The sequence below is a fragment of the Pomacea canaliculata genome, linkage group LG7 (assembly GCF_003073045.1).
Source record: "Pomacea canaliculata isolate SZHN2017 linkage group LG7, ASM307304v1, whole genome shotgun sequence".
Classification (NCBI taxonomy): domain Eukaryota; kingdom Metazoa; phylum Mollusca; class Gastropoda; order Architaenioglossa; family Ampullariidae; genus Pomacea; species Pomacea canaliculata.
Window position 1 is genome coordinate 3053623 of NC_037596.1, and position 26799 is coordinate 3080421.

At 45.3% G+C, this 26799-nt stretch overlaps 2 protein-coding genes across 8 annotated transcripts in view; both read right to left on the bottom strand.

The window, feature by feature from the left end:
* LOC112567870 (spore wall protein 2-like) overlaps nucleotides 1-26799 on the bottom strand; it is a 98416-nt gene that overhangs the window by 26396 nt on the left and 45221 nt on the right. The gene's annotated exons all lie outside the window — the stretch shown is intronic.
* Nucleotides 763-25016, bottom strand: LOC112567869 (kinesin-like protein K39). 2 transcript variants are annotated; one of them, XM_025244729.1, is made up of 2 exons: nucleotides 24469-25016; nucleotides 763-8324 (listed from the first exon to the last, which is right to left on the bottom strand). In XM_025244729.1, exon 2 carries the CDS (start codon nucleotides 8237-8239, stop codon nucleotides 5876-5878), a length of 2364 nt encoding a protein of 787 aa, XP_025100514.1. In that variant the 5' UTR covers nucleotides 8240-8324; nucleotides 24469-25016; the 3' UTR covers nucleotides 763-5875. The 2 variants fall into 2 exon arrangements, with proteins under 2 accessions (XP_025100514.1, XP_025100515.1); XM_025244730.1 differs by lacking the exon at nucleotides 24469-25016 and adding an exon at nucleotides 12819-12839.

Sequence of the window (26799 nt, forward strand, 5' to 3'; positions counted from 1 at the left end):
AAGCAAGCCACCAATGAAAGGCGAAATGGAATCCAGTGGACTCTGTGGAACCAACTAGACGACCTTGACTTTGCAGACGATCTGGCACTCCTGTCCCACAGCCACCGACAGATGCAAGAAAAGACATCAGAGATCCAGTTGGGGCTACACATCCATAAGGGCAAGACCAAGATCCTGAAGGTCAACACTGACTGCGAAGAGCCAATCAGGTTGGATGGGGAGCCGCTAGAAGAAGTCGACACCTTTACCTACCTCGGGAGTGTGGTGGACAAACAGGGAGGGACAGACGCGGATGTAAAGACAAGAATTAACAAGGCAAGAGGCGCTTTCATAAAGCTTGGAAAGGTCTGGAGCTCCGGGAGCATAGGCTACACGACAAAGATCCGTCTCTTCAACTCCAACGTCAAGTCAGTCCTACTATACGGAGCAGAAACATGGAGGACGACCAAGGGCACAACGAAGAAGATCCAAACGTTTGTCAACCAGTGCCTGCGCAGAATCCTCAGAATTCACTGGCCAGAGAGGAAAACCAAGGGAGACTACAGTGATAAATCCATAAAGTAGCAGAAATAGCTTCCCCTTAGGGTCTTTTACATTTTGCAGGGACCAAAAAATATTTATTTTCCCAACCAAAACACTAGGTCATACACACATGCATTTATAGGTGAACTTGTGTTGATAATACTTGTGGAACAATTGTTAAAAATATGACATGGTCTAAGCATCATCACTCATCAACTCTTGCTAAAGAACCAGAAAATGTTGGATTATTGTTTCTTTTATTTCACAGCAAAGTTAATAACAATGGGTGACATGGACAGGGTTAGGATTAGTTAGCATTTCTGTATCAACAATATCAGTGAGTAGAAAGACAATAGCCAATAATGAATATACAAAAATTACACAATACAAAATGCAGAGGAACATGAAGTACAAAAGAAAAGCGGATGGTATTTTGGCAGGATACCTAAAGTGACCCTTACATGATGTAGAAACAGCTGTAATCAAATGGAAACTCTGTGGTAAGAATGATTATGTGGTGAAGAGTCTTAATAACAGTGAAGATGGGCCGCAAAATGGCATTACCTTTATTTCCCAAAGTATTAGATGTTTTAATACTATATCAAGCAATACCTCCTTTATAAACAAAATTATTCAAATGTTTGATTTTAATCCATTATGTTTCAAAGACTATAGATGTAGAGTTGAAGCTAATGAGATTGCAGGAAATAATTTAGAGAACGCAAAAATGTGAAAAGGGAACAAACAACATTTTTATGTTATAGTAAAAAATACCCTATCACTTGATTAATCATAGCATACATAGTTTATGGTGGCGCCAGGCATGATGAAAACATGTAATACAGGCATATGCTAAATTATGCATTTCTACAAGTACTAAATAATGTTTAAGAGCAGCTTCCAATGTGCTTCTTTTTTTTCCATGTTGACTAGAACATTCCATCTCATGAATTAGCCCACTAATAACAAGAAAAAAAATGTATATAAATCCACACAAAAATAATTATAAAAAAAACTTTCTCAAGCACATGCAGTTGCTTCCCTTACTCCACTTACTGAAAAGAAACATTTCATCAAAGAAAAAAATTATATGGTTTCATAAAAATTAACCCACCCTATATCTGATTAATGCTGCTGCGGTCAGGTACATTTTAAGAAAAAAAAACATTCTTACAAAATCTGAGACCTAGCATCATTTCAAAATTTTATATAAAAATATGGGTTATCTCTTAATGCTTTAACCAATTTTGCATAGTATGTCAAGTCTAATGTAGCTATAGCTAAGGTGGAGACATTGCAGTTGCTTGTGACTTTCTCCTAGGACTTCCTGTATGTGTGCATGCAAAACACACTTGTACCACGTAAATGTAAATTATTCTAAGATCCACCATTTTAGGTCCCTATTTTAACTACTGCACTACAACTGGTAGACACACTTCCTCTGTTTTTTCGAATAGACACACACTCTTAAGGTTTGCTTGCAGTTTCTCAGGGAAAAATTTTCATCTAAGGTCACCTAAACATGACCTTGTCTGAAGGGAGCTCTAATGAGAAAATGATTCTAAGTGCAGGAATTACTGAAGGCATGCAAGGCTTTGGAGCAGATAAAGTTATGGCAAGCTTTAACAATTACTGTTTATTGAAGTTATAAAATGTTAACCAGTTTTACTCTAACAAAAATCTATTAAATGTTCAAAATGCTATAAGCATTTCATTGGCTACAGAACTGAGCAAGAGAAATAGTAAAGCTTAACAGTAGCACACAGTTATTATGCCTTATTAAGAGCAGTATATCCTTACATGTGTACAGAATAATAATTCTCAATTACCAGGAAGAAATTTTGTGTGGTTACAAAAAACCATTGTTATTTCCATCTACATCAAACACTGTGTATTGTGGTGCAAATAATTTGTAGGACAGCAATCTTCCTTCACATTCATTACAAACATGCATGCACACACATACACATATCTACACCTAATAAAGATATTACTAATGATTAATCAATGGACCTGCCATGCAACAACATGAAAGGCCAGTATGTGATTGAGAAGGAAAAAAAATATGATGGACAGGATCAGTTACAAATATCTGCCTCTATCACCTTTGTCAAGGTTCGGAATATTAGATATCTTGAGATTTGAAATTCACAAGGTAAACAAAGAACCTCCATAATTTTATAAAACTGTAAAATGCATTATGTTTGGGATACAGACTTCTCTTTGAACCTTCTGTGCACACCTGTGATGCTCACAAAGATGGATTTGAATGCAACTTTTTTTTTAGCATGTCACCACTTCCACTTAACACTAAATGAACTCTGCTGTGTCAATAAAATGTAATTACCAAGCAATGTACTTCTCCTTTTTTAAAAAACAAAAAACAAGCCACTCAGAAGTGGTTCTCAGAAAAATAAATGCTAACATATCCACATGACATTTTAGTGTTCAAATATTCTTGCACTATCAATTCCTAAAAGTAGCTGTCTTTCTGGAGATCACCAGCATCAACTGATGCAACACAAATCTAGAAGCAACACCACAAGATGTTGATAAAATAAGTCAAGAGATTATTACTAGAAAGGTTGTGGCCTTCTGCCCTGGAAAAATAGGGTTTGATCCTCAAGTAGTGCTGCACTGTACCGTTTCCAGACAAGAATGCACTGTTCAGAATAAAGGGAATGGCTCAGCCAAAAAAAATACATGTACAAAAGTCAAGGTCATGTGTGGGTGGCTTGTCTTTAGAATTTCACAAGAGAGGCATGGAAAAAACTTTTTTTTCTTTTCATCAACAACTAAAGCATCAAGCTCTAATTTCTAGTTTGATTTTTTAGTGTTCCACAGCAGACCCCACTTAAAAAAAAACTGAATTCACATGGGCATCCAAGAACATGTATGCTGCTATGTTACACCTAACATTTGTGACATCCTGAGCTCCCTGTGTTCCAACACCTTTCAAAGCCATTAATATCAAGGGAGGGCACAGGGATGTACAGTCTGCAAACTTTTAAAGGGTGTAAACTATCAGGTGGCTGAATCTGGTAAAAAGAATGTGCATCAGATATATTCCAATCACCTTTAAAAAAAAAAAAAACCATCCTATATGCTTCTCTGGCTAGTTCTTACTCCAAAATGTACTTGCATTTTCTTAAAGAAGATTTTCCAATCTCAAATATCCACATGATCAATAAGAAGATAGATTGCAAATAAGCACATAAATGTGTGTTAAAAATGAAAATATTCTGTATCCCTACCATCAATTTCTAAAAGGTGAAATTACAGAAGTAATGCATATATAACCACCCTCAAAATTGTGTAATTAAAAAATATTGACTGAGACAACTCATTGGCAAATGACTGTGTGCAAGCATGTGTGCACATGAATGCAACAACTGGCATTATCTCAGCAACAGTCTTCAAAATATCCATAAATGAGGCTGCTATGGCAACCAAACTTTTATGCTGGTGATTGAAACCAGCTGGATGGTCACTAGCTGCAACCAGCTAGACTTCAATTCTGAGTGACTGGCCCTTTGAAGACTTAATGCTTTTGGTGCTACTTTTATTTTTGGGGGGCAGGACATAAGCTATAATTTACAAGCTATAGGAGTAATTTCAGGGATGATCATCTGTAAATGCCATCAAATACATCAGTCAAACAAGTACATTCAAGCATACTTTTACTCCATTGCACATGCTTCTGTCCTTCCCCTCATATCTCAAGAATTTTGTATAAAGAGTTGAAAAAAGTTAAAAATAAGTGGGATATCCCTTATCCCAACATGTGGAACATATTAAGAGTGTAAGACTATATAGTGCAGACCGGTATATAGTCAAGCTACAAGCACATCAGTACAAAATACAGTATACACTGTTAAATACTCAAGGCAGAAGATTATCAAATGGTATGATACATAAACACAACGCTAAGAAGCACTGCAACAGTGTGATTTCCCATCTGCCACATACATTCTGGACAGGGCAGAGGACAAGGTTAATTGGTTGACACATTGATGTAGTGATGGAAGAAAAAGGAGAGAAAAAACCCTGAAACTTGTCAACATGAAATCCTCAAACAACCACAACGGCAACAGCAATAACTGTCTAGGCATTTTGGAGCCCACAAATCTCCATTCCTGCCTGCACTTGGCTTTGATGATTTACAGCACCTACTAAATTGGCAGCCTGGAGGTTCCTCTTTGTCATTTAAAACTATAATAGAAAAATATGGACAGATACAGGAAGTTACAGCTTTACAGGTTGACTGCTGTGTTGGCTTCATCAATGGAATAATGATGTTGGATTAATCAGCATTTTAAAACCTTCCCACTGCGTAAATTGTTTCTAACTTGCTCTTGACAGAAAGCTAGGCAGCAATAGTTTTTTTCTTGAGCATTTGGGAACTGACAGCTTGATATTAGTAGCCCCCATTACTACTCCAGCTAGGCAAATGCTATTGTAAAATACATCCCATTCCATGTCTGAATGAAAATGACACCAGTAAAAGCCATTCATTAAGGTGCTGCAATTTCAAACCACCTGTGCACTCTTTTAGAAATTACACCAGCTACAGTACCCACATTCTTTTAACAGACCACACAGAGGGCGCCAACTCAGGGTGGTCAGATCAAACTATTTTGCTTTGCCCTCAACTTTATGCACAATATAGCCTGCATATAAAAATAAAAACCGTCTCCACAAAACTCATTAGTTTTGTTGTCTTTAACCTGCAATCATCACTGCATGGTGTCGATGTTTCTGGGGTTGTTGTTCTGCAAAACTTTACTCATTCTTTGGCCACTACTGGCATTGGATAATGAGAAACAAATGGTGATAAGTAAAAAGGCTAACTTTACTGGACATTCCCGGTATCAAAGAACCAACCACTTAGTGCATGAAAACACAAATACTCTCCCCTAAGAAAGGAACATTTTGACTTGTCATTTAGACAAGCAAAAACCATGTACATTTCAAGACCTATAATACTTTGAAGACAGCTAGGATCCTCACTTCTTTAGCTCCATAATCCAAAGATGTTTCACAGTATCTCTGAAGGTAATCCACATGACCTGTCACACTTTATTTAGTCCCTGCTTCTTTGATCAAGTGCCACACAGTCTGCTCTTAGAAGTATTTGGATTTTTTTTTTGTTTTGAATGGTTGGCAACAAAATGGTCCATATCTGCTGCTTTCAGAATACTAACATTTTTGACAGCACAGGGATCAAGATGGTGCAGTACAGTACTGGAGAGAGAGTGAGCGTATGAGGGAGGGGGAGTAATTTCACATATGTACAAAATGGTCACACATCCTTGCGCTCTTTCTTTCACTGGTCAGTCGTGCTCATCATCTTTCATATCAATGCTTCTGTTTGTTTTTGAGAGTCTACTTCTGAAACTTCTTCATTTCCGTTGGCTACCAAAGGTGCTGCTGGGGCTTCTTGGATGGTTATTTTGTCAGCAGTGGACTTGGGATCCACACCGGATAGGGGTTCTAAGGGACTAAGTGGGGACAAGGGTGAAGGCACAATGTCGGCTGGAGGAGACTGGGCGATGGGTGGAGGCAGAGCTGAGAGATCATCAATGACATCTATCAGGTTGTCTTCTGAGCCTGCTACAGCTTGATTGGAAGACGCTTCATCGCTTGGAGAGGCAGCTGAAGATGACAGAGGGGAAGGCAAGTCAACCTGGCTGTTGTCATTATCATCTGAAGGAGAACTGCCCAGGCCGTTCTCAGTCACCAATCGTATGGCTTCCTGCACAGCTTGGTTTGTGACCTCAGCTGCCACCCGTTGCAGCATCTCTTCATCTGGTGTGGCAGGAGGCGGTATGGCATCTGGAAGAAATTCTTCTTCATTGGCTGAGAAGTCTTCAGGAGGAGGAGGCAAGAAACCTTCGTCTGAAAAGGGAGGCAAGCTGTTCTCATCAGGTGTTACCTCTCCTCCTTGTAAAGAGCACTTGCGCACGCATGTCTCTCTCATGAATGGCAGCATGGTTTCCTCACCACGTTCCACAGCCGTCACATGAGCGGAGAGTCTGTTGTTTTCGCTGCTTGGAACAAAGAGTCCTGGAGCTGACTGCAACCCCTCCGAAGCAGCGCTGCTATTCTTTTCAACTACATCTTCCACATACTGTCCCACACTACTGTCCTCTTGGCTGGCAGCTGCCTCATCGCCTTGAGGCACAGAGTCACCTTCAACCTTGGTGCCAATAGCTTCCTGAACTTTTTCAGCTACTGACTGCATGCCTGCCTGTATGGCCTGCTGAACCAAAGCACTACCAGCCTCAAGCAGACTCTCAGACACAGCAGGCTTACTGTCTTCCTCTTGGCCAATATCAACGTCTTGTGCATCCGTCTCCAATGAAGGTTCAGCTACGTCAGCCTCCATACTGGCTGCCACAGCTTCAGCAGAGCTGGCCACCTCATCTGCAGCTTGAGAAATGTCAGATACCTGCTGTGCAGCTTTAGATGCCTCAGCATTGGCTGAATCCAAGCTCTCTTCTGCTTTGTTAATTGTTTCTTGTAATGCAGCTCCAGTTTTGCTGTTCACCTCTTCAGCAGTATCTGTGACCAATGTCTGGGCAGTCTGTGCCTCCTCTGCTGCAGCTGCTTCTACTGCACTTGCAACCTCTTGCACTTCCCGTACCTCTGCATCTGCAGCATTGCTGACGTCATCAGCCGTGGCCTGGGCAGCTTCCTGTACAGCAGATGCCAGCTGAGATGCCACCTGCTCTGTTTCCTTGACTTGATCCGAGACAGACTCTGTCATCCCCTGTGCTGTATCAACAGCTTCTGTGGAGGCCTCCTCCACTTTGCTGGCAGCTTCACCAGCAGCAGAGTCCACAGTCTCCCTAGCTGATGAGACTGAATCCTGTGCTGCCTGCACCTGTTCAGATGCATGAACTTGGACATCATCTGCTGCAGAAGCCACTTGCTCCTGCACAGCAACAACAGTCTTGCTGACCTCCTCTTTCACTTCACTGGCTGCAGACTCTGCAACAGCCTGAGTAGACTGGACTGCTTCTGTTATCTGTGTCTGCACAGTGTCAGAAGCAGCCTTAGCCGATTCCTCTGCTGATGTTACTGATTCAGCAATGGCAGACTGTGCTGCAGTGGCTGCGCTCTCTGCAGAAAGGACAGTGGAATCCACAGCATCTTCAGCTGACTGTTTGGCAGCTTCAACTTCAGCAACAACTTCTTGCTTTACCTTTTCTGCTTCTTGCACCACTGACTGCACGGTTTCTTTGGCTGCTTCTGCCAAAGCGCTTGCAGCTGCCACTGCTTCATCCTTCTTCTTCTGAGCCTCACTTTCCACCAAATTTTTGGTTTCGTCGGCAGCCTCTTGTGCACTGGCTGCTATGTCAGCAGCAGCCACAGCTGTGGAGCTGGTAGCTACCTTGGCTTCCTCCTCTGTCTTCCTAGCAGCTTCTTCAGCAGCATGTTTCCTGGCCAGAGCCTTAGCCTCTGCCTCCTTGGCAATCTCTTTGGCCCGATCTTTGACAATGCGCATGCCATCAGGGGCCTTCCCTTTTCCCTCCTCCACAGCATTGGCCACAGTATCTGTTGCCCCAGCATCTTTGACCTCAACATTAACACCATCGATGCCTACTGAAGCATCTACCAGTGGGACAGTTTCCTCCTGTTTTTCCCCAGGCTTGTCTTTCTCCTCTAGTTTGGCTTCTTTCTTGGCTTGTTTGCCCGCACAGAAGTTTCCCATGGCTGAAGTTTAATCAGCTTGCTGACGCTTGCTTTGGTTTGTCAGTTTTCAGCAAAAGCAACCTTTCTCTGTCCTCCTTTGATCCCTGAAAAAAGAAGAAAAAGGATTAGTACAGTAAAATATTACCTTATAAAGAGCTGTAACACAAGTCTTGCAGACAAGAAACCAAGCTAGGTTGAGCATCTTACAATGCCATTAAATTTTTCAATCCCCGAAAAGAACTCATCAACTATGGGACACAACAAATTTATTTTCTTGGGAACATTGGTTTTCACCTCATCCATGGCTTACTGTAATTAGTAGCACAGACTATGGGACAAAGTCTCAATTCGGGCCAGACGACTGGAGACTGCATATTATCCTACTCTCCAGCCTTGACACTTTGATCAATGCAAATGCCATTATCAACTTAAAGAGACCGACGCTTATCTACACAGGTGAGTACACACTTTCAGTTTCTGCAGGGGAGTGCATAAATCAACTTTACTAATCAAGTGTGCATATACTTCAAACCCATCTGCATACTTCCAAATGTAGATGGTGCTGATGACTTAAAGTTTTAGAGCATGACTTAACTGGTGACAGAGGTCTGAGTGACCCAAGTAGAGCTATCAGACTGCCAGGTTGCAAGATAAAATCATTCTTTAAATCAAGTTTAATGTTTGTCAATTCTTTTGTGCATGGGGATGTGCTGAAATGTTTCTGATAATATAAAAGGTGTTTTTAGTTTTTCAGGCTTTTTGATTCATCAAAAGATACTGTGTAATCAGGTGTTTTTCCTCTACTGTCCTAGAATGTTAACATGATTGTAGCCAACAGAAAACAAGGAGAGAAACTACAGACCAGAACCAATAAACCCACTGTTCTTGTTGCAAGAAATACTGATATTTCACGGAAGTGACCAAAAATTACTTTGAGACCAAAAAAAAAAACTTCACACAACAAAGAACACTCTGTTTTATTTAAGTAAACAGGAAAGTTCAGGAAAAATCTCAGTCAGTAACAAAACTAGTCTTGTGTGCTTGCAGCACATCTGCTAGGGTACAAGTCTACACTGTACCGAGAAACAAGGAAAAGCTTCCTGTAAATTATGAAGGCCTCCATCAACTAAAGCCCACTACAGCCACCTTATCTACAGTGAGGCTCCCTCTCAATACAATTTCTCTATTCTCATCCCAATCTTCTTTCTATTTACTTACTAAAACTTGCTGCTTCCAAACAACACTTTGCCAATTTTTATTCCCCTTCCCCTGCCTCAGTACAAAGAAGGTACTCAAAAAAAAAAAAAAAAAACCCAACCAAAAAACCCCACAAAAAACTGAGACTGCAAAAGCTCAGGTATGCCATAATTACTGAGACACCTTTGTGAGCTGCACCTTTGCTTATGACTGCAGGCAATTCTTGGCATCAGTGCAAAAGAAAAAAAAAATGCAAACATGAGCATTTACAGTCACTGTCCTACAGGTCTACCTTGAAATCTCCTAGATATGATTACAGCTAAACAAAGTATTCCTGGAACGAATAGCACTTTTATGAGTTCTAGATTGTAAAGCATTTCTAGAAAACTATTTCTTTGTCTAACTACAAGAATGTTCAAGAACATATTACAAAAATAGAGAAATAAATATTATCACTGTATCACACCATAGTTATCAACGAGTGGATTTGCCAATGCATCCCAGGCTTTTAAATATATGCATGAGGCTTGTCTCGGATGGCAGCATCTGCTTTATGTACACGTCAGCCACCAACCTCATGACTATGGATTCCAAAAGGTTTGGCACAACCCCCACCACATCTCAGTGCACTAACAGAAAAGGCCTTTAACAATATCAGCACACTGTGCCAAAAAAAAAAATATATATATATCATCACATACCAGTCTCTGAGCCCATTCACTACAACCCTGGTTCAGTTAATGTCTTCTTACTAACACTGTCCCTCATCCGTGTCTCTGGAGACCTTACAGCACATTAGCCAAAGCTTATACTCCCATTTGGCACCATTTTCTTCTGAAAATCTTTCCAATGGTCCAGAATGAAAAAAAAAAAAAAAACCAACTTTACCCTCAGGGTTCACAATAGTAACATTTTCACAGACCAGTTGTCGTAAGAAAAGGTGTTGTGTCTTTAATGAGAACAAGGTCAGGTTAGCATTAGAATGTCGAGCTATTACAGCAAGCTTTGCTTGAGTACAGACCAGTCTGTAATGATTAACATCATGCTGATGCTGAAAAAGGTGAATACAGCAAAATGCTGTGACAGGACAATCATTTTTTTTTTTTTTTTTTTTGTAGCAGCTGGGGGAAAATTTTTTTACCTATAATCCTTAAAAACAGAAAGGCTACTTCTGGAAATGGGTAGGAAATAATATTATCATCGACTCCTTCTTAACATCTGTATAAGCAATTAAACAAGACTGTTCTCTTGTCTGTCTGTCTTGTTTACACATACCATCTACAATAGTCTCAGGAACTTGTACACTCTGGAATCTGCACCAGTAAATGGGAGGTAAGGGGTGAGGGCCATGGGCAACAAAGGAAGGGTTACAGCCCCTGTGTCATTCTAGCGCCAGACACTGAGCTTCCCTGAGTGCAACAGCGCCATGCAGCACTATATGTGTGCAACGATATATGCAAGTTTATCAGTCCAAGACACACATTCCCCTTTACCTATATCTTTTGCACACAAATGGGTTGCTGTGAAGGCTTCATCAGCATTCGGGTACGTCATTACTGACAGTTACTTGGTCAGGTGCCAGCCCTTACCTCATCTAGGCGCCCACAGGATGCTCCTCTCTAACTATGCAAAACCTTGAGGCAATGTGAGGAGAATGCCCTACTTCCTACACAGTAGTTTCAACAGTTCCCAAGGTACAAGTGAAAAAGAGTACCAGAGACACATTGTCCCTTTAAACAGCTCTGTCAGCATCCCAGCAACAGCTGCCAGCTGCCTAAAATTTGCTGCAATGTGGAGAATGTGGGAAGCTAGTGAAAGGGAGACTATACACGGAAAAGTAAGCATGGAGATGAAATCTGGGTCTGGAAAAAGGGGAGAGGCCTTGGCCAGACCTGAGAAGGGGAAAGGGTAAGAGAAAGAAGCCTGGGTCAAACAGTGTGCTTCTACAAAATTCCATCTGCCAGAACCCTAAATCTTATCACTCTGCAAATGCTACTTTCCCTTCACACTAGCCTAGTTTTCTTCAGCAACTTATACATTACACCCAGGAGATTCCTCCATCCACTTTTGGTTTTTTTACTCTTTAAAGATGCCTGTGACATTTACACACATTTCCACTTTTGTTCAACACCGTCGGTTTCATTTGTGCAGAATGCTGACTTTTTTTTTTAATAAAAAGAATAGAAGTTACAAGTGCTGGCTGACACTGCGCTGCACCGCATCTTCTGTCTGCTTCAAATGATCCGCTTATAACGTCTAACAAAGGGCAAACGACAAGTAGGTCTGACATTTTCTCAGCCCTCCATACCGATTTTTAAAAGCCGTTAAGGTTTTTATCGTCTTGGTCAACTTTGCTTGACATCGCCTTTGTGAGGAGGAGAAGAAGGGAAAGGTCTCATATCATGGTGCACACTCCTACAGCTTCACCAAACATTACCATCATTTCAAACTGGCGGTCCCAACATTACATGCACGCCCTTCTGGCATCTAGTCGCGGCACAGTTCGATAATAGGGCTCTCTTTCCAGGGATGAGTGAGGAAGGCAGGTCAAACGCATGCAATGTTAACAGCAACGCAACACTTGGGACACGACCAGCGACCGTACCGACATCACAAACTCGCTTCTGTCAAGCGATCCTGCATGCGATGGCTTTCAAGTGCCTGAACAGGTAAAAAGTCAATGGCGTGTGTACTGGATTCCCTTCCTAACTCTTCTTTCAATCCAAACCGGAAAAATGTTTTTCGTCTAAGCATGCCATCGGGAAACTGAAACTATACCACAATCCAAACACAGGCGACTTTTGAAATACGATGTGTATTAGAAGCTGGTGCGGCAATGAGAGGTCATATGAAGGCCTTGACACAATCGGGCGTAGCTGTACAAACTCAACACCCACACACCCCGCCCACTACTCAGAAACGTTCGTCAAGTTTGAACAAGCTGCAGGTAGCCAGAGTTAGGGTTCAATCCACAAACCATCCTTTTCGGCACCCAAGTTCTAAATGATCTACACAGAGGTGTAAAGTGGAGGTACCTTGTGTCTCTGTCCGTTGTAACACAATGTTCCGTCTTGAGCAAGAGGACCAAGGCGTCTTTCTCCGAACGCAGTTCAAACCCGCGGTCTCCCCGTCTCGTGCGCTCAGCGTTACGAAGTGCACATACTGCACGTGCCCGGCTGCAGCTCCACGCGCGAACGCCTTATCGTTCCAGGTTTCTGTTTTCTTCATTACCGTTCGCACCTCCACACATACACATCCAACGAGAAACGAATAAGAGAAAGAAAACCATTCGTCTGCTGCCTCCCTCCTTTCTCTCTCTCACCACCCGCCCACCTCTTCTCCGGATATTTTCTCCCAAAGCTCCGTAGCCTCAACCCCCATTAAGTGGATCAATAACGAACCTATTTGGCGGAAGGCGACGCGCCAATGTTGTGGCATAGTCCTTTGTGATGGCCCTTACTGCACATGCCCAACAAGCTGCTGTATCAGGTAGCGGCAGCGGCGCTGCGCCGCACCTCGTAGACGGATGGACCGCTACCGTGTTGCTGTCAACTTAACGCTCGCAGCCATTCTACGGCAGCCCTTTCGTGTTTCCCCCCGGACGAATAAGACGGCGTGCGCGAGGGAAGATGATTAGAAACAGACCCGTGCAATAGAGAGAAATGGTTCTGGGGAACACAGGGCAGTGGAAGTCAGAGATCAGCGAGTAGCCAGATTTGACTAGGGAAAACAGTTGACAGCGAGTGGGGCCCATGAGCACAGAGAAAGTGTTTTGACAAAGGGAGAAAAAGGATGGAAGACAAGGGCGGGTGGAAAGCGAGAAATGGTTCTTGGGAGGGAGGGGGGCCGGTGAGAGGACAGAGCTGGGACGGGGTGACATGCCAATCAGCGAATTTACTCTGCTCCGTTCTTTGCTCTGCTTACACTACCCTTTCACAGACCTGTGCACGAAGGCGTCCTGTTCCAAGAGAAGTGCACATCCTCAATGCTTCTCACTAAACTCATCGCAATTGTCACGTGTGTCAGCACAGTCTTGCGAGAGAGTTCACATACTTTTTCCTCGCCGCGAAACTTTTACTAAACGTGAACGAAAGAACCGGGAGAACGGTATAGCGAGCTAAAACCATCAGGGAAGACGTTAATGCACGTGCCGAAAAGACTATACGTGCTCAGCACATGCAGCGAGGCGGGGTGTTCACTGTTCAAACAATCATCAGACCAATAGCAGCAGCACGTGCACGTGCGCCGATCGTCGGGCAAAACAATTTTCCCGCCATAACTTTCAGCAACTCGATCAGCTGACAGACAGCTGACCCCATAAAGGGTGGGGGGGGGGAATTGTTCTTTTACGCCGTGCCAGCAACTAAAGCTATATTACGGCAAGCAGCCAGCCCTGTAAACAGATGCCACGTGCAGAGAAAGAACAGCGTGCCCGAGACGAGAAATGAACTCTGGGCAGCCAACCTTCACTGTATTGGTGACAGGCGCTAACCGTTACGCCACCGGGCCGCTCGACCCCATAAAGGGACGGGGGAGGGAGGAGCGAGGCAGTGGTCACCCCCAAGGTCCCTTTGGGGCAATATCTTTCATTTCGTTTTGCTGATTACGCGAGGAACTGAGGGAAAAACAAATCGGAAAGGTTGAAAGGTTAGCGGCGATTCTCCTAATGACTCCAGTGCCATCTACCGTCGTAGGTTAGCTTCCGAAAACACGTCCAACGACATAAGACGGAACTAGCGTGCAAGACTGTGCGTGTGTGAGTGTATGAGAAATAAAAATAAAGCTACATACGACGATAAAGAGCCAACTCACAACTCCCCCTCCCTACCCTTGCCACCGTTACGAGTGACGTCACCAATTCGATTCCTCAGCCACACACAATACCAATACACAAAGGCGGTTTACGGCTGTAGCCTGTCGCTGCCTCCCCGGATCAATACTATCCTCCCCGGACCCGAGACACAATGCGAGCCCACACGTTGCATGGTGGGGGAGAGCGGAGGATAGGAAGCCACGACTCGTTAACATCGAGAAGGGTAGGAGAGACTAACATTTGGTTGTTTTAAATAGGAGGGGGTAGTAGTTCCAGTGAATTGACCAAGTGACTTTGTGGGTAGGAGGGAGAGAAATCTCGAGGCTCTTGTCGCTGATGTTGTGATCATCGACCGTAGCTATTTTACGACCAGAGAGTGAGAAAACATGAATTCGTGACCCGAAAACCTGTTGCCATGGATAAAAACGCAATTATCATCGAGATACAGGTGCTCGAAATATCTCACATTTGATGACATTATATGTCTCTCGTCTTCGCGCTAGCTGACAGCTGTTTCAATATTTTTTTTTTCCTGTAAATGAAACTTTCATTATACTTTTAACTTCAAGTAGTTTCGTTACATCCACGTTACCGAAGAAAGCGTACATAAGGTAATATTCTTCGCATTTTCTAACAATTTTCTGCACAATTCACAACAGTCAAGATGGTAGCGATCAAATGTCGAGTTAATTGCTTTGCTGCTCTAATTCCAGGCAGGCTTCTTAAAACTCGGTCTGTGATGGGATATTGTTCGCGTTGACACCACCAATACACTGTGACATAGAATTATTCTGGGTACTGTTGACACTGGGTATAAAACACCGCCACACCATTACTGCGTATTTTTATGTTTCTCTCTCGTAGCAACGTATAGAACATTATCTATTGAAGGGTAAGGGAGAAGAACTTGCCCTTCTACAATATAACCCCATGATGCATATCGCTCTCACAAAAGGACTTCTTTTTGTCACTGCTCTCCTAATTGTTAGATGTAAACATTACACATATTACACTAAGTACAGTGAACAATAAACCGCCTCACCTAGTGACTTCCTGACGAGGGCTCACTGTGTCGTGCACTGCACTGTTATGGCCTTCCTAAAGCCGAAGGACAACCTGCTGTTGCGCGATTCGCGTGTGTGTTCTACAGCAAATAAAGTGCAAAAAATCTCCGCATCGATTCCCCGGCCATAACTCCCGAACAAAGCCAGGAGTTTGTATTCCAAGTTTACAGTTTTTTAATCCCTTTATTTTTATTGAAAGGAATGGCACCTGGGTGGGAACCAAAACGGAAACTGGAGCTTTGTGTGGCTGGCCTCTGTCTGTGCACTGCTAGCGCGGCGGCGAGCGGAAACGTCCTGGCCACAATGGGCTGCTAAGTGGAAGGAAGAAAAACAACATAAACACAGCGCTGGACATGGCCAGCACGTGCTGGCTGCAAAAAGGCCCTCTAGTGTGCCCTCTGTTTGCCCAGTATGCATTCTCAGTAATGCACACCCACCCACAATCTTTCTCTGGGAGGGTCACGTTAGGGGTGTTGCCGAGGGTCGTGTAACTTCGTAAAGATGATTTACATGCGTACGAAAGAGAGAGCATTTCTGTGTTCAAATCTATTTATATAAAGGTGAATATGTTTATGTATAGGCTTAGACTTATGCTTGTAGTGTGTTGTAGGCAGTTCAAGTTCGCTTAAATTTCAAAATAATTGTGTCAATGCTGTCAAACCAAATTACATGACCTAAATAAATCGCACTGAATGGATTGCCACTTCCCATGTGATGAAGCCAACGCACTTTAAGATATAAAATGTCATGTGTCTCTTTCTCTCACAAACACTTTCACGCACGCACGCACACAGCCTGAAGGTTGCTCGTACAACCCCAAAGAATCTAAAGCCTCTCTCTGGCAATGTAGCTGAAAGGGCCGGCCTTTCACTACTCAGGTCAACATCCCCAGCAGTTTCCCGGCTACAGAATGCCACTGGCACGGCTTCATCGGCAGGAGAAGGGGAGTGACTTTCATCTTCAGGAATAGACTCGTCAAGTCATACATCATCACGGGGAGTCGCGCTGTCTACAGTTGTTTCTTCTTTGCGTCTGAATCCGGGAACTATCGAGTACGAAAACGCTCTCTGAAACGTTTTATATGAGCCAGGTAATGGGGATCCTCCCCGCTCCAACCTCCTGTTTGGGAAGGTGAGGTGAGGGAGGGGTGGAAAAAGAAAAAAAAAACCGCGCAAAACGGAACACTGCAGGAAGAAAAGATAAATGAATGTCCACAACAGCGGAAAGGATAAGGCGATAGCAGTTCAGCATGTCCAAGGTTCGAAGTCTCTTGTGGTGCAAGGCTATGGCAGGTCTGAGGGAGATGCTGGCGGTGATGTATTGGCTAACATGACAGCACGTGCTTTCACGTAGCGGCTTATTTGCACCACGGGGAGTACGGGCTAATGAGTCCAACCCAATCACTTGAATAGGTGTCAGGTCACATCACAGACAGGTACGTGTGCCCCGAGACGGGATGTGAACCTCGTACTTTACGATAGTCACGGCAGGGTTGACGTGCGAGTCGTTTTATCAACCTGCCCCCTTCCCAGTGACTCTTGTGCGATCCTTCGCTCACAGGTTAACGGCGCTGCGTGCTCACTCTCCTCCACAGAGGCTCACTCGTGCGTCACCTACAGGTCAAACGCCTCTCGTCCTGCTCATGGCACCTGATGTTTTGACAAGTCGTCGTAGCGTCACATTTCTGCCTGCAGCAAACAGCGGCAGTCGTCGGCGACGCCATGTTCAACGGCTTCTTTATTGACTAGTCCCTGTTGGCTGCAGCCGCTACATATTGAGTCAATGCTGATAATCTTCAACTTATGTCTCACCTACACCTTCTCGTGCAGTGCCTCCATCGGCACCTATAGGGCTGAGAAATTACCTGCGCGACGACACGTCGCCGAGATGTAGTGTAAGTCGATGGGAGGAGACGAACGGAGGGGTAGAAGGTGACAGGAGTCGGGTAGTTGGACAGAATTAGCTGCGTCCACATCGGCTGCTCGAGGTCTGCTGCTTCGCGCAACTTTTAGGTGTCTAGGTTGAATCAGACAAGATCAACAGCTTGTTTACTTGGATGTTCAGTGGAACCAGAACGAGGCTTGTTCCCTCGGATGTTCAATGAAACAACAAGACGACCAGCATGTTCACTGGGATGTTCAGTGAACGAGAAAGATGATTACACAGCAGTCCTTATAGACAAACTTGAGTACTGGCATGTTCTGGACTAACGACCACAGAGACCTGTCCACTGTCGAGGATGTGCGAAAAGCATCTTGCTCTTCTCGAGGGTACCGACGGGAACAAACTCAAGCTACGGGGTAAGGCCATACTACGATCATCACCACGCCACAAAAGAACAGAAAACACATCTTGAAGACATTCACCGCCTGTCTCCTCTCCACAACCTTCTGGAGCAGTTAAAAAGTTACGAGCAGAGCCATTTAAAACAGACCAGCAGCCGCTGCGCTGAAATGAATCGCTGTCCAACAGCCAGGCTCGACTGTTTAAAGGGTGGCATCGATCGGCCAATAACACGATGCATGTCCTATAAAGCCAATTACGGCCGGCAAATAAAATGCTCATGCATGTCCTTCACAGCTTGTTGCAGTTGCAGGATCTAGTTTTCTCGTCCATAATATTTGTGAAACGCAGAAATGGTCTTTTCTTCCTCCTCCCCACCTTAATCGCGTTTGTTTTGTTTTTTTTTTCTAAAATTCAATAGTCATCAAATTTATTTTTTCACAGGGCCATGTTTCATTTGCGTCTCTCTCTCTCTCTGTGATCTAAGTAATGACTGTGTGTGCTTGTATTACCAGTATGAGTCGTGCTTGATGAACACTGCGTGGACGTTTTTCTCTCGCGGGAGAAAAGGCTAGAGACGGGGAAATCTGCAACATCCATCTTCTTCTGTGTGCGCGTAGCCAGCCTCCGGAGGGGAACAGCCCCCTTCCAGAGCTCCTTCCCGCTCGTCCACACGCATCGTCATCCTCTAGCATCTGAGCCAAAACCACAGCCTCATGTTTTGTAAACTTTCCCTTCTCGTAGAAACAAAACAGACTTACAGGAAGAAAGACATTGCTTTTTTTTCAAGAGCTCAGCCTTAGTAGCGGCTGGTCATCAGCACGACGACCAGCTGCGGACAATTGAAAAGCACGTGGCACTGAAAGGTGTGGAGCCACGTGACACATATGTGACAGCTGTCGCACGGGGGACACGCCTTGACCAGGTGGGCTGGTCCCGAGTTAGGTGCTTCATAATGCGGCGGTGGGAACATGTGTGGGGGTAGGGAGGAGAGAGAAGGAAAGGAAATGATAGAGCAGAAGGCAGCCTGGCGAACATCGACATGGGAGGGGGGGGGGGAAATTGGTGTTTTACGCCGTGTCAGCAGCTAAGGCTATATTACGGCAAGCAGCCAGCCCTGTAAACAGATGCCACGTGCAGAGAAAGATCAGCGTGCCCGAGATGAGAAATGAACTCAGGGCAGCCAACCTTCACTGTATTGGTGACAGGCGCTAACAGCGCTAACCGTTGCGCCACCGGACCGCTCTGAATCGACATGGGAGAGATGGACATGCAGATCGCGGGAAAGATAGAAGAGGAAAAGAAATGGGGTGTTTGTGTGGGTGTGAGAGAGAGAGGGGGGGATGTGGCTGAGCCTAAACCAGTAAATGAGAACTTTCGCACCTCCGTTAATATGACAGCTCGTGCATAAATGGGGAATAATTCTTTGATCTAGGTTTGATATGGAAAGCCAGAAAGTCATGCACCCAAGCATAATAAACATTTGCACTGCATGATGACAGCTTACAATAATCACACAGGTGAGTGGAGAGAGTGGAAAGAGACGAGAGAGGAGGGATAGAGATGGCGGAATGTCCGAAATGTTTCATCGGCACAAATTGTAAACTAAAGAACATCTATGCACAGTGAACTCTTGTCCTCACAACCTTCAATTAGACCAGAGGAGCTTGAAAACAGACATTTTTTCGACGTTTGCCGTTACAGACGACCTCTTCAGTCCTCAATGCTTCCACCCCACCCCCCACTCAATCTGTTTCATCGTAGTCAGACCTAAGACACGCGGTCGATAAAGTACACAGCCTTAAAGACAGTCTACTCTTCCTGCCCCTGCGAGGAGAAAGCAATGTTTCCTGTACCTGACAACTGCAATGTAGGTAGACGAGTACCACTACGGGGATAGGGTGGGGCGAAATGAAATGAGGTGGAGGGTGGGGTTGAGAGAAGCACTGGTGCAAAAGCAAAGGGGAAAGGTTTTGTGTGCTCTAACCTTGAGGCAAGTCGGCACAGACAGGCACCAGCAGACCGACCGACTGGCTGACTGGCAGGAACTGACATGGAGAATCTCTCGCTCCCTCCCATCCACCTCAGCCGCACAATGTTCGTCGCTATTTCGGCTCTGTTGCTTGGCAACCCGCACACTCGACTCTCGCTCTCGTCTCCCCCGCCCCCACTCCTTCCAGCACAAGAAGCCCGGTGCCTATCGGCTTTCATCGCAAAGCCTCCACCCGCTCCCTTCATCGTCTGCTCCACCTGTGCACCAAGTCGGGCCGTCGGTGATGCCAGGCTTTCTCTCGTCCACTTTTATTTAAAACTTTCCCTCTTTCTGGCGCTGCGCCCTTCATGAGTCACGTGACCCGCTATCGCCAGCTGCTAACGTCCATCGGAGTTCCGGGGGAAGGGGGAAGATGAGCTGTGCTATTTTTGGTTCGACCAAATCCATTATAACACGTCTCAAGTCCAGTCAGCCAGTCCAGGTCCTTGCTAGAAAGATGGCACCTTGCACTTCAGCAAGTTATTGTCTCACGCATGATGAAGCAGCACGTCCACATAAGACAAACATGTCCGATATTAGAAAAACACGTGCGTCCGAGAGAAAATGAAACAAGGAAATGAAACGCAGAAAAAAAGGGGAGTGAAGTGCTCTTCTCTCGATGGTCGAAGCGTCGGACTGTGAAAGTCTGTCAAAATCTTCGATCAGGCGCAACCGTCTCAAGAACACGGCAAAAGTCGAAATATCAAGAGCATTCCACCTCACACCCCATCCTCTGTCTCCCTATTTGAGTGCAGGCTATGTTTACCTCCCGTTATAATCTACCACCCACACTTCTCAAAGGCTGGTATTGTTTGCCCAACGCCCATCACCCACTGTTCAGCCAGACGTCGATTGGCAAGTCTGTAAGGTGCTGTTGCCAAGCTCGCCTTACTAAGCGCCGAGATCCCCCGACTTCCGTCGCCGTGTAAACTGCACGGGCCTGGGCCAGCGAGTGAAAGGGGTGTGTCGCTGGGTAGGTGGAAGTACAGCAGGAATAAATAAACTCCTACCTCCATTCCTCAGTGTATACTATCAACCTCCAATAGTGTTTATTCACGCTCGTATCTTTTAAGCTGCTGAAGGCTTTTCCTCCTTTGAGCGGAGTCCAACACCACCTGATCTCACCTGCACCACCATTGCCGGTCGTTAACTCATGGAGGCTGCAGCTGCTGCAAGTCCCTCCCGTGTGACCTTGCCAACCACAGGCACGGCTGTGCACCTTGCCCCGACAAACCCGAGACCCAGACGGCGGCGACCTGCGTCTCCGCTGTCCTGACGACAGGAAATGATGACCTCACAGGGTCACGGGGGAGAGATCAAGTCGAGAGGACTCCTAACGCACACACTAAGCTCTGACCTTCTACACAAGCAAGCACGCAGGGAAGGAAAACGTAGGATTATCCCCGATCGTCTAGTGAAAGCTCCAACAATAACATTAAAAAACCCAAGGTTTAGGAGAAAATGGCGGGCCCCTTTTCACGGTAACCTTCAATAGAATGAACTTTCAATAACGCGAGAGGTTAGACAGTTTTACGAGTTCGTTGGCCCCTTAATATGGGAAAAGGTGGGTTACACGTGGGGGTTTATGAGAACTTATCACTTCCCGACACAGAGAATGAGGGCGGACAATTTTAGTGGCAGGGCTCGTAGACGAAACAAGGAAGTGCCAATATTGAAGGGAATGAAAGCCAACGAGAGAGAGAGTGTTGAGGCCAATGAGACTATCGGAGAGTCAGGCCTGCACACGCACACTTACTATAGAAGGTAGACAAAAATTAAAGAGTTGCTTGAAGTGAAAAAGATGGAGAAAGCGCGGGCTGAACGTACACGATACGCGTTCATGCCACACGTGGTGGTTAGCGATTAGACTAATCTGCGTGCCAACATGCTTCCGTCCCGGTATGTGACATTTAAACAAAAATAAATCTCTCGACCGCGTCCGCTCGCGCACGCACACGCACACGTACAAGCGCACGCAGACGCGGGGGGGGGGGGGGAGCGGGCGGCCTGCTGTTCACGCACATCTGCGCTTCGTCTGGCGAGACTCGTTTGCGGCCTTTAACGGCGACGGCCGAGCTACGGAGGATCGGTCAATTAAACTGCCTGCTGAGCCGCACCCATTCTCTGATCGCAGGGAAGGGTAGGGGCGGGAGGGTAAGAGGATGATTGGTGTTTTACGCCGAGTCAGCAACAAAGGTTAAACTATGGCAAATCATCCGGCCCTGAAAACAAACATACAGATGACCTCTCTGATCGCCTGGCATAAACAGCGAACCACTTCGCTTGGGAGAAAGTACCGTTATTCAACAAACAGGTCACGTGACAGTTTGCGCACCTCTCCATCCTCCTCCACCAAAGCTTCTCATACACCCACAATGAGAAATACTGCTGACGAAGCAGGAACAAGAATAATTATATTTTAGCTATATCTAGCTTCACAGGGCAGAAGTAAAGTGATGACAATCACCTATTCTGAATTTGCCAATAGATGTTTTCAGTCACAAATGCTTTTCACTTCAACTACTTTTTTTTTAAATAGTATGTGTCATATCTGGCTAGAAGTGGCTCTGCAGAACAGCACGTGTAAGAGATGTGACTCCACAGCCAACGGTGGAGGGCTAATCCTCGGCAGGGTTTCCGGCGTCAGAAAACAATATAAAAGACGGGCGAAGCATGCTCAGCTAAACAACAGCAGCGAAAAAACTAAAGGAACAAAAAAAAGCAAACAAACAAAAACACGCCACGATGCTAGCATAACCCAATCTACAGCAGCACAACCACGGCTTCTCAAACTCGGCGTGACGAGACAAACAGGAGCCCTGTATAAACTAAACCAGCTTGTGCAGACAACAAACGCGCCAAGCAGACAACTAGAGCTCGCAATACCAGCTTAACGATCTAGCAAAAACACTTTTATTTCTCAAATGACTGAGTTGTGCTTAGTGTAAGTCAGTTTCTAGCAAAATCTCGGTTAATAGCCCCCTTCCGATGTCGACTACAAATGATTCCATGCACAAAAAGGTCAAAACCTTGACATTAGCGATACGTCAACGTCGTCAAGGTTACAGCCAATAGGAGAATGACCACATCCGTATCTGCGGGTATTCATGACCACGATTCTGTACTTCCTCCGTGGAAGCGAATGAGGAGAAGGTAGATAAGGGGTGTGTTTGTGGAGGGGTGGTAATAATGAAGACACGCAATCGCTGACCAGGCAGCAGTGAGGGGGATGAGGGGACCGGACAGGAGATCGCCGCACAGGTTTCTCAGGCATGGAGGTGCAACCTCGAAGGAAACAGCGTTTCAAGTCCATGACTACAGCCCCATCAGGACCGGCTCATTCCCCACATGCGGTGTGCGCAAATATGACCTGCAGTGACACATCAGGCAGACCTCAGGAAGTCTTCCCGTTCTCTGTCTCTCTCTCTCTCAAATGACCTCTCATCTTCGACGTCGAGGGCATTTACCCCGAATACAAGGACAACGCTCACTATCGTAAGCCAACACACCCACCGGAAGTTCATTTCACAGATATGCTCTCTACGGCAATCCTGGGTGGCGAGCAAAGCTTCAGGAAGTGTCACAGAAGAGAGTTCCTTAAGTAGGGCGGGCAAATTAAGCAGCTTCCCAACTCGCCAGAGATGAGACATGTGCATCAGTCAATCTACAAGTTTGCCACGATACTAACACTCCTGACGGCCGTTTAGGGCGGTAGGTAGCGAGAGAAAACCAGATAATATGAAGAGACACGCAATTAGAGATAAGGAGGCTACCTAGCGGAGAAGGGTCAGGAAGGGGTGAGACAGCACGAGACCATCAGGTAAGGCACGTGCTACTCACATGCCGAGAGCCCAAGTGCATATATAACAATGAAGCCTCCCCTCTACACACACCATGTCCCGATCACAGATACAGGTGGGGGAGGATAAGCTGTCGTGGGTTATACACACACATCGGAAGGGAAGGAGGGGTGGTGGTAAAGGGAGAAGCACAGCGGCAGGCAGGCACGCGCCTATGTGCGCGTGTTTTGCAGTCGAGACTTAATAAGACCCGAGCTCGTGCCCCTCGCGTGCATTCCGCCGGTTCAGGGACAGCACGACCCCAGCACAAAGGATCTCACCAAGAACGTGCAAACGACTCTTCCCACTCCCACCCCTACCTCTACCCCTGTAAGTCCTTGAAGCCTTGTACACTGCGCATTGGCAGCCGAAACACGTCGCCTGTTTGTTCCCTTCAGCGTTCGATAAAAACAAACAAAATATTTAAAGATCCTCATGCGAAGATCCACAAAGATGTAGAATTTAGTGTTGGAATGGGTTTCAAGATTTCTTTAAAGAACTTCAGATAAGCGTTGTCCAAGTTCTAGTATGTCTACACGTGTGCATGCTTGAGTGCATTCATGGAAGTGGCGGAGAGGGGGGTTGCTGATGTAGATGATGATGATTTTTATCATAGTAAGGAAATAGCGGATACGTGCGTGCGTGCACGCGCACAAGTGTGAGGAAAAATAAAGTGTGTGAGCGAGAGGAGGAGAGAAATACTGTTCAAGACTTGCAAAGCCGGTCTGCTGACAGCTCTTTCAACATCACTTCTGCTTTGAAGCTGGCATAAACTTTGTCCTCTGGGAAACCTTGGAGGTAAGCGTGAGTTTACCAGACACTTAATGACCAAACAGGCGTTGACTACACTACTTTTCAGACAACATACACAAACCACATCACCACCACTCACTTCCAACGCATCAGACAGCGACGTCACAGCGACCCACACACACACAGTCTCATAAAACAAACAAAAGCAGTCAAAAACATGATGAAGCAAACTTAGCCTAAACAAACCACTCACACACAATAACTCACCGCTTTCTGGTCTTCTTGACCCTTAGGGCCCGCCTTCCGGGTTGCTTCTTTCCTTCTCTCTCTTCCGCCTCTCTGTGCCTCGTAAAAAGTCCCGTCTGCTGCAGCGGAGTTTTGCCTCGCAACGGTACACTCAAAAAGAAGAACGGAGCCGAAACACGAAACAAGTAACAACCACGCCACTCTCCAACAAGCCTGCACACGCGGCGGTGGCTACTGTAGCAGCAGTAGCAGGCGATGTCAGCAGCATTCTTTGTGTTCGCAGAGAAGTGCCGCTGGCACGGCGTAGCGAGCTGCAGGGCCCTGCTCCACACAACACCCCGGCCACTGTCTCCCTGCGCGATGTAAGCCGTGCAGCGCTGCCTTACTTTCGCCGTACTCCTCGGCCTTCTCTCTGCGTAAGCTATCCTCCCTTCCCCCCCAAGACCTCTCAGCGAAGCCTTCCGATTTTTCAGCCTGTAGGCTAACTTTTGCATCCACCACGCGTTCACAAAACCCTGGCTCTGTGCGCTCTCTCCACTGTCGTCTGCGCCGGCGCATGTAGCCAACGTCGAAAATAGTGCGAGTCTCGTTCTTTCCCGCCGGGACGCGCACGCGCTGCGTGAGCTGCCGAGCGACTGCGCGTGTTCATGGAGTCGGCGAACGAAACGTGTCGGCAATCGTGTGTAGCGATGCCACCGTATCTGACGCAACAATCGAGACATTCTGCTGTGAACAAGGCAGGCTTTGTTCTCTCATCGCCCCTCCCTTGAAAGTGCGAACGATACACGCGGATCAATTCAGTTGCTAATCATACAATGATCCGTCTTGTTAGGTTTTTACTTCCCCTCTACACTCACTTTACAGGATGTTAGCACGGACCTTCATGTACGGTAATCAAGGTCCGTGATGTTATTATACTAAACAAAAATTAATTCTGTTTAACACTTCTCTACATATAATGGATGTATAAAGTTGCCAAGCACCTCTCGATGAGGACACATTACACCAGCAGAGGTACTAGTGATCTTTAAAGACAACATCAATAAATTTATTGACTTGTTAAAGGAAAAAAGTTGTTTCACAACTCGTGAAAGCAAAGCACAAACAGTTGTGTAATTATTCATTAATTTGTCATTATTTTGCTTAGGAATAATTTAAGTTCTAGCTGTTGTGGAATTGGATGTCTAGCTTCCGCAAAAAGACAGTTGGAATACCAAACATAATATATTATATATTGTTTTAGGACCGAGGCATGTTATTAATGTTTATCGACGAATATAAAATGCTTTGATCATCGTAGCAGTGCTCACTACGTTTTCCTTGTCTCTGTGTGTGTCAGAGAGACCTATAGCGTAGGCTAGGGTGTTGCAAGAACGTATACCTATCTGCTGTACATGCATTTCTTTATATTCTTCCCTCAAATTTAAACTATTAGAAATTTACAGCCATAAAGGAAGATTCTTTGTGACTAATTGTTATAACCACAGCTCTTTTACCAATTCATAAATCGTTTGTCAACCACCCGTTTACACCGACCCATCCAAGGTTGGTCACCAGGCGGGTGGTTACTACCGTCAAGTACATACAAGCGGCAGACCGGTATATAAAGTGACCCTCCGGTTTCTGTGTATTTCAACTGGTCCTACTTCTGTTGGAGAGAGAAATTATCTCCAAGGGGGAGAAGTTATCCACGACAACATCAGCCCAGTCTGTTCTATCGCGCTACAATCATTCCTGGCATGAGCTCTGCCTCCTACAAGAGGCCGCAAGAACACCAGGCAGAGACCGTGAGAACACTTTCACCTGAGTACTGAGGTCTGTTTGGCTTTCCGCACAAGCACAGTGCATGCTGTATCATGCTACATGCATGCAAAACCACTCTACTGGGCGTTCAAAGAGAAGTCTGATTCCACTGATGGTCGGTAAAGGCACGCACGCGCGCATCAAAGGATTTTACAGTTAAAGATCGACAGGAGTTCAAAGTCTGATTTTCATATAACGTGGTGGAGATTAATTAAAAATACTAATTCACAAAATTTGAGCAAACAAGCCCTTGAAAGTCAATATTTCCAAATGGTCTTAATACCATAAAGTTTGTACTGGTAAACAGATGTGCCATATTAGTAAACAGAATTAACAAAAATAGTATACACATCCATGTTTGAGGTTTGTGTCTTATAAACAGAAGAGGATTTGTCTGAGCAGATTTTAGAACTTAGTACTTTAAAACGATTAGGGCTTTAAGCACTCAAAGGAGATAAGTCTTTCGCCACAAAGACCAAGATTCATAGTCATAGTTTTCTTGCACTCAGCAGGGTCAGACAAAAGTGATCGGCACGATCAATCCTCTGT

Bases quoted from the DNA above. Each gene is read 5' to 3' on its own strand.
- LOC112567869 (XM_025244729.1), bottom strand. From the start codon at position 8,239: ATGGGAAACTTCTGTGCGGGCAAACAAGCCAAGAAAGAAGCCAAACTA.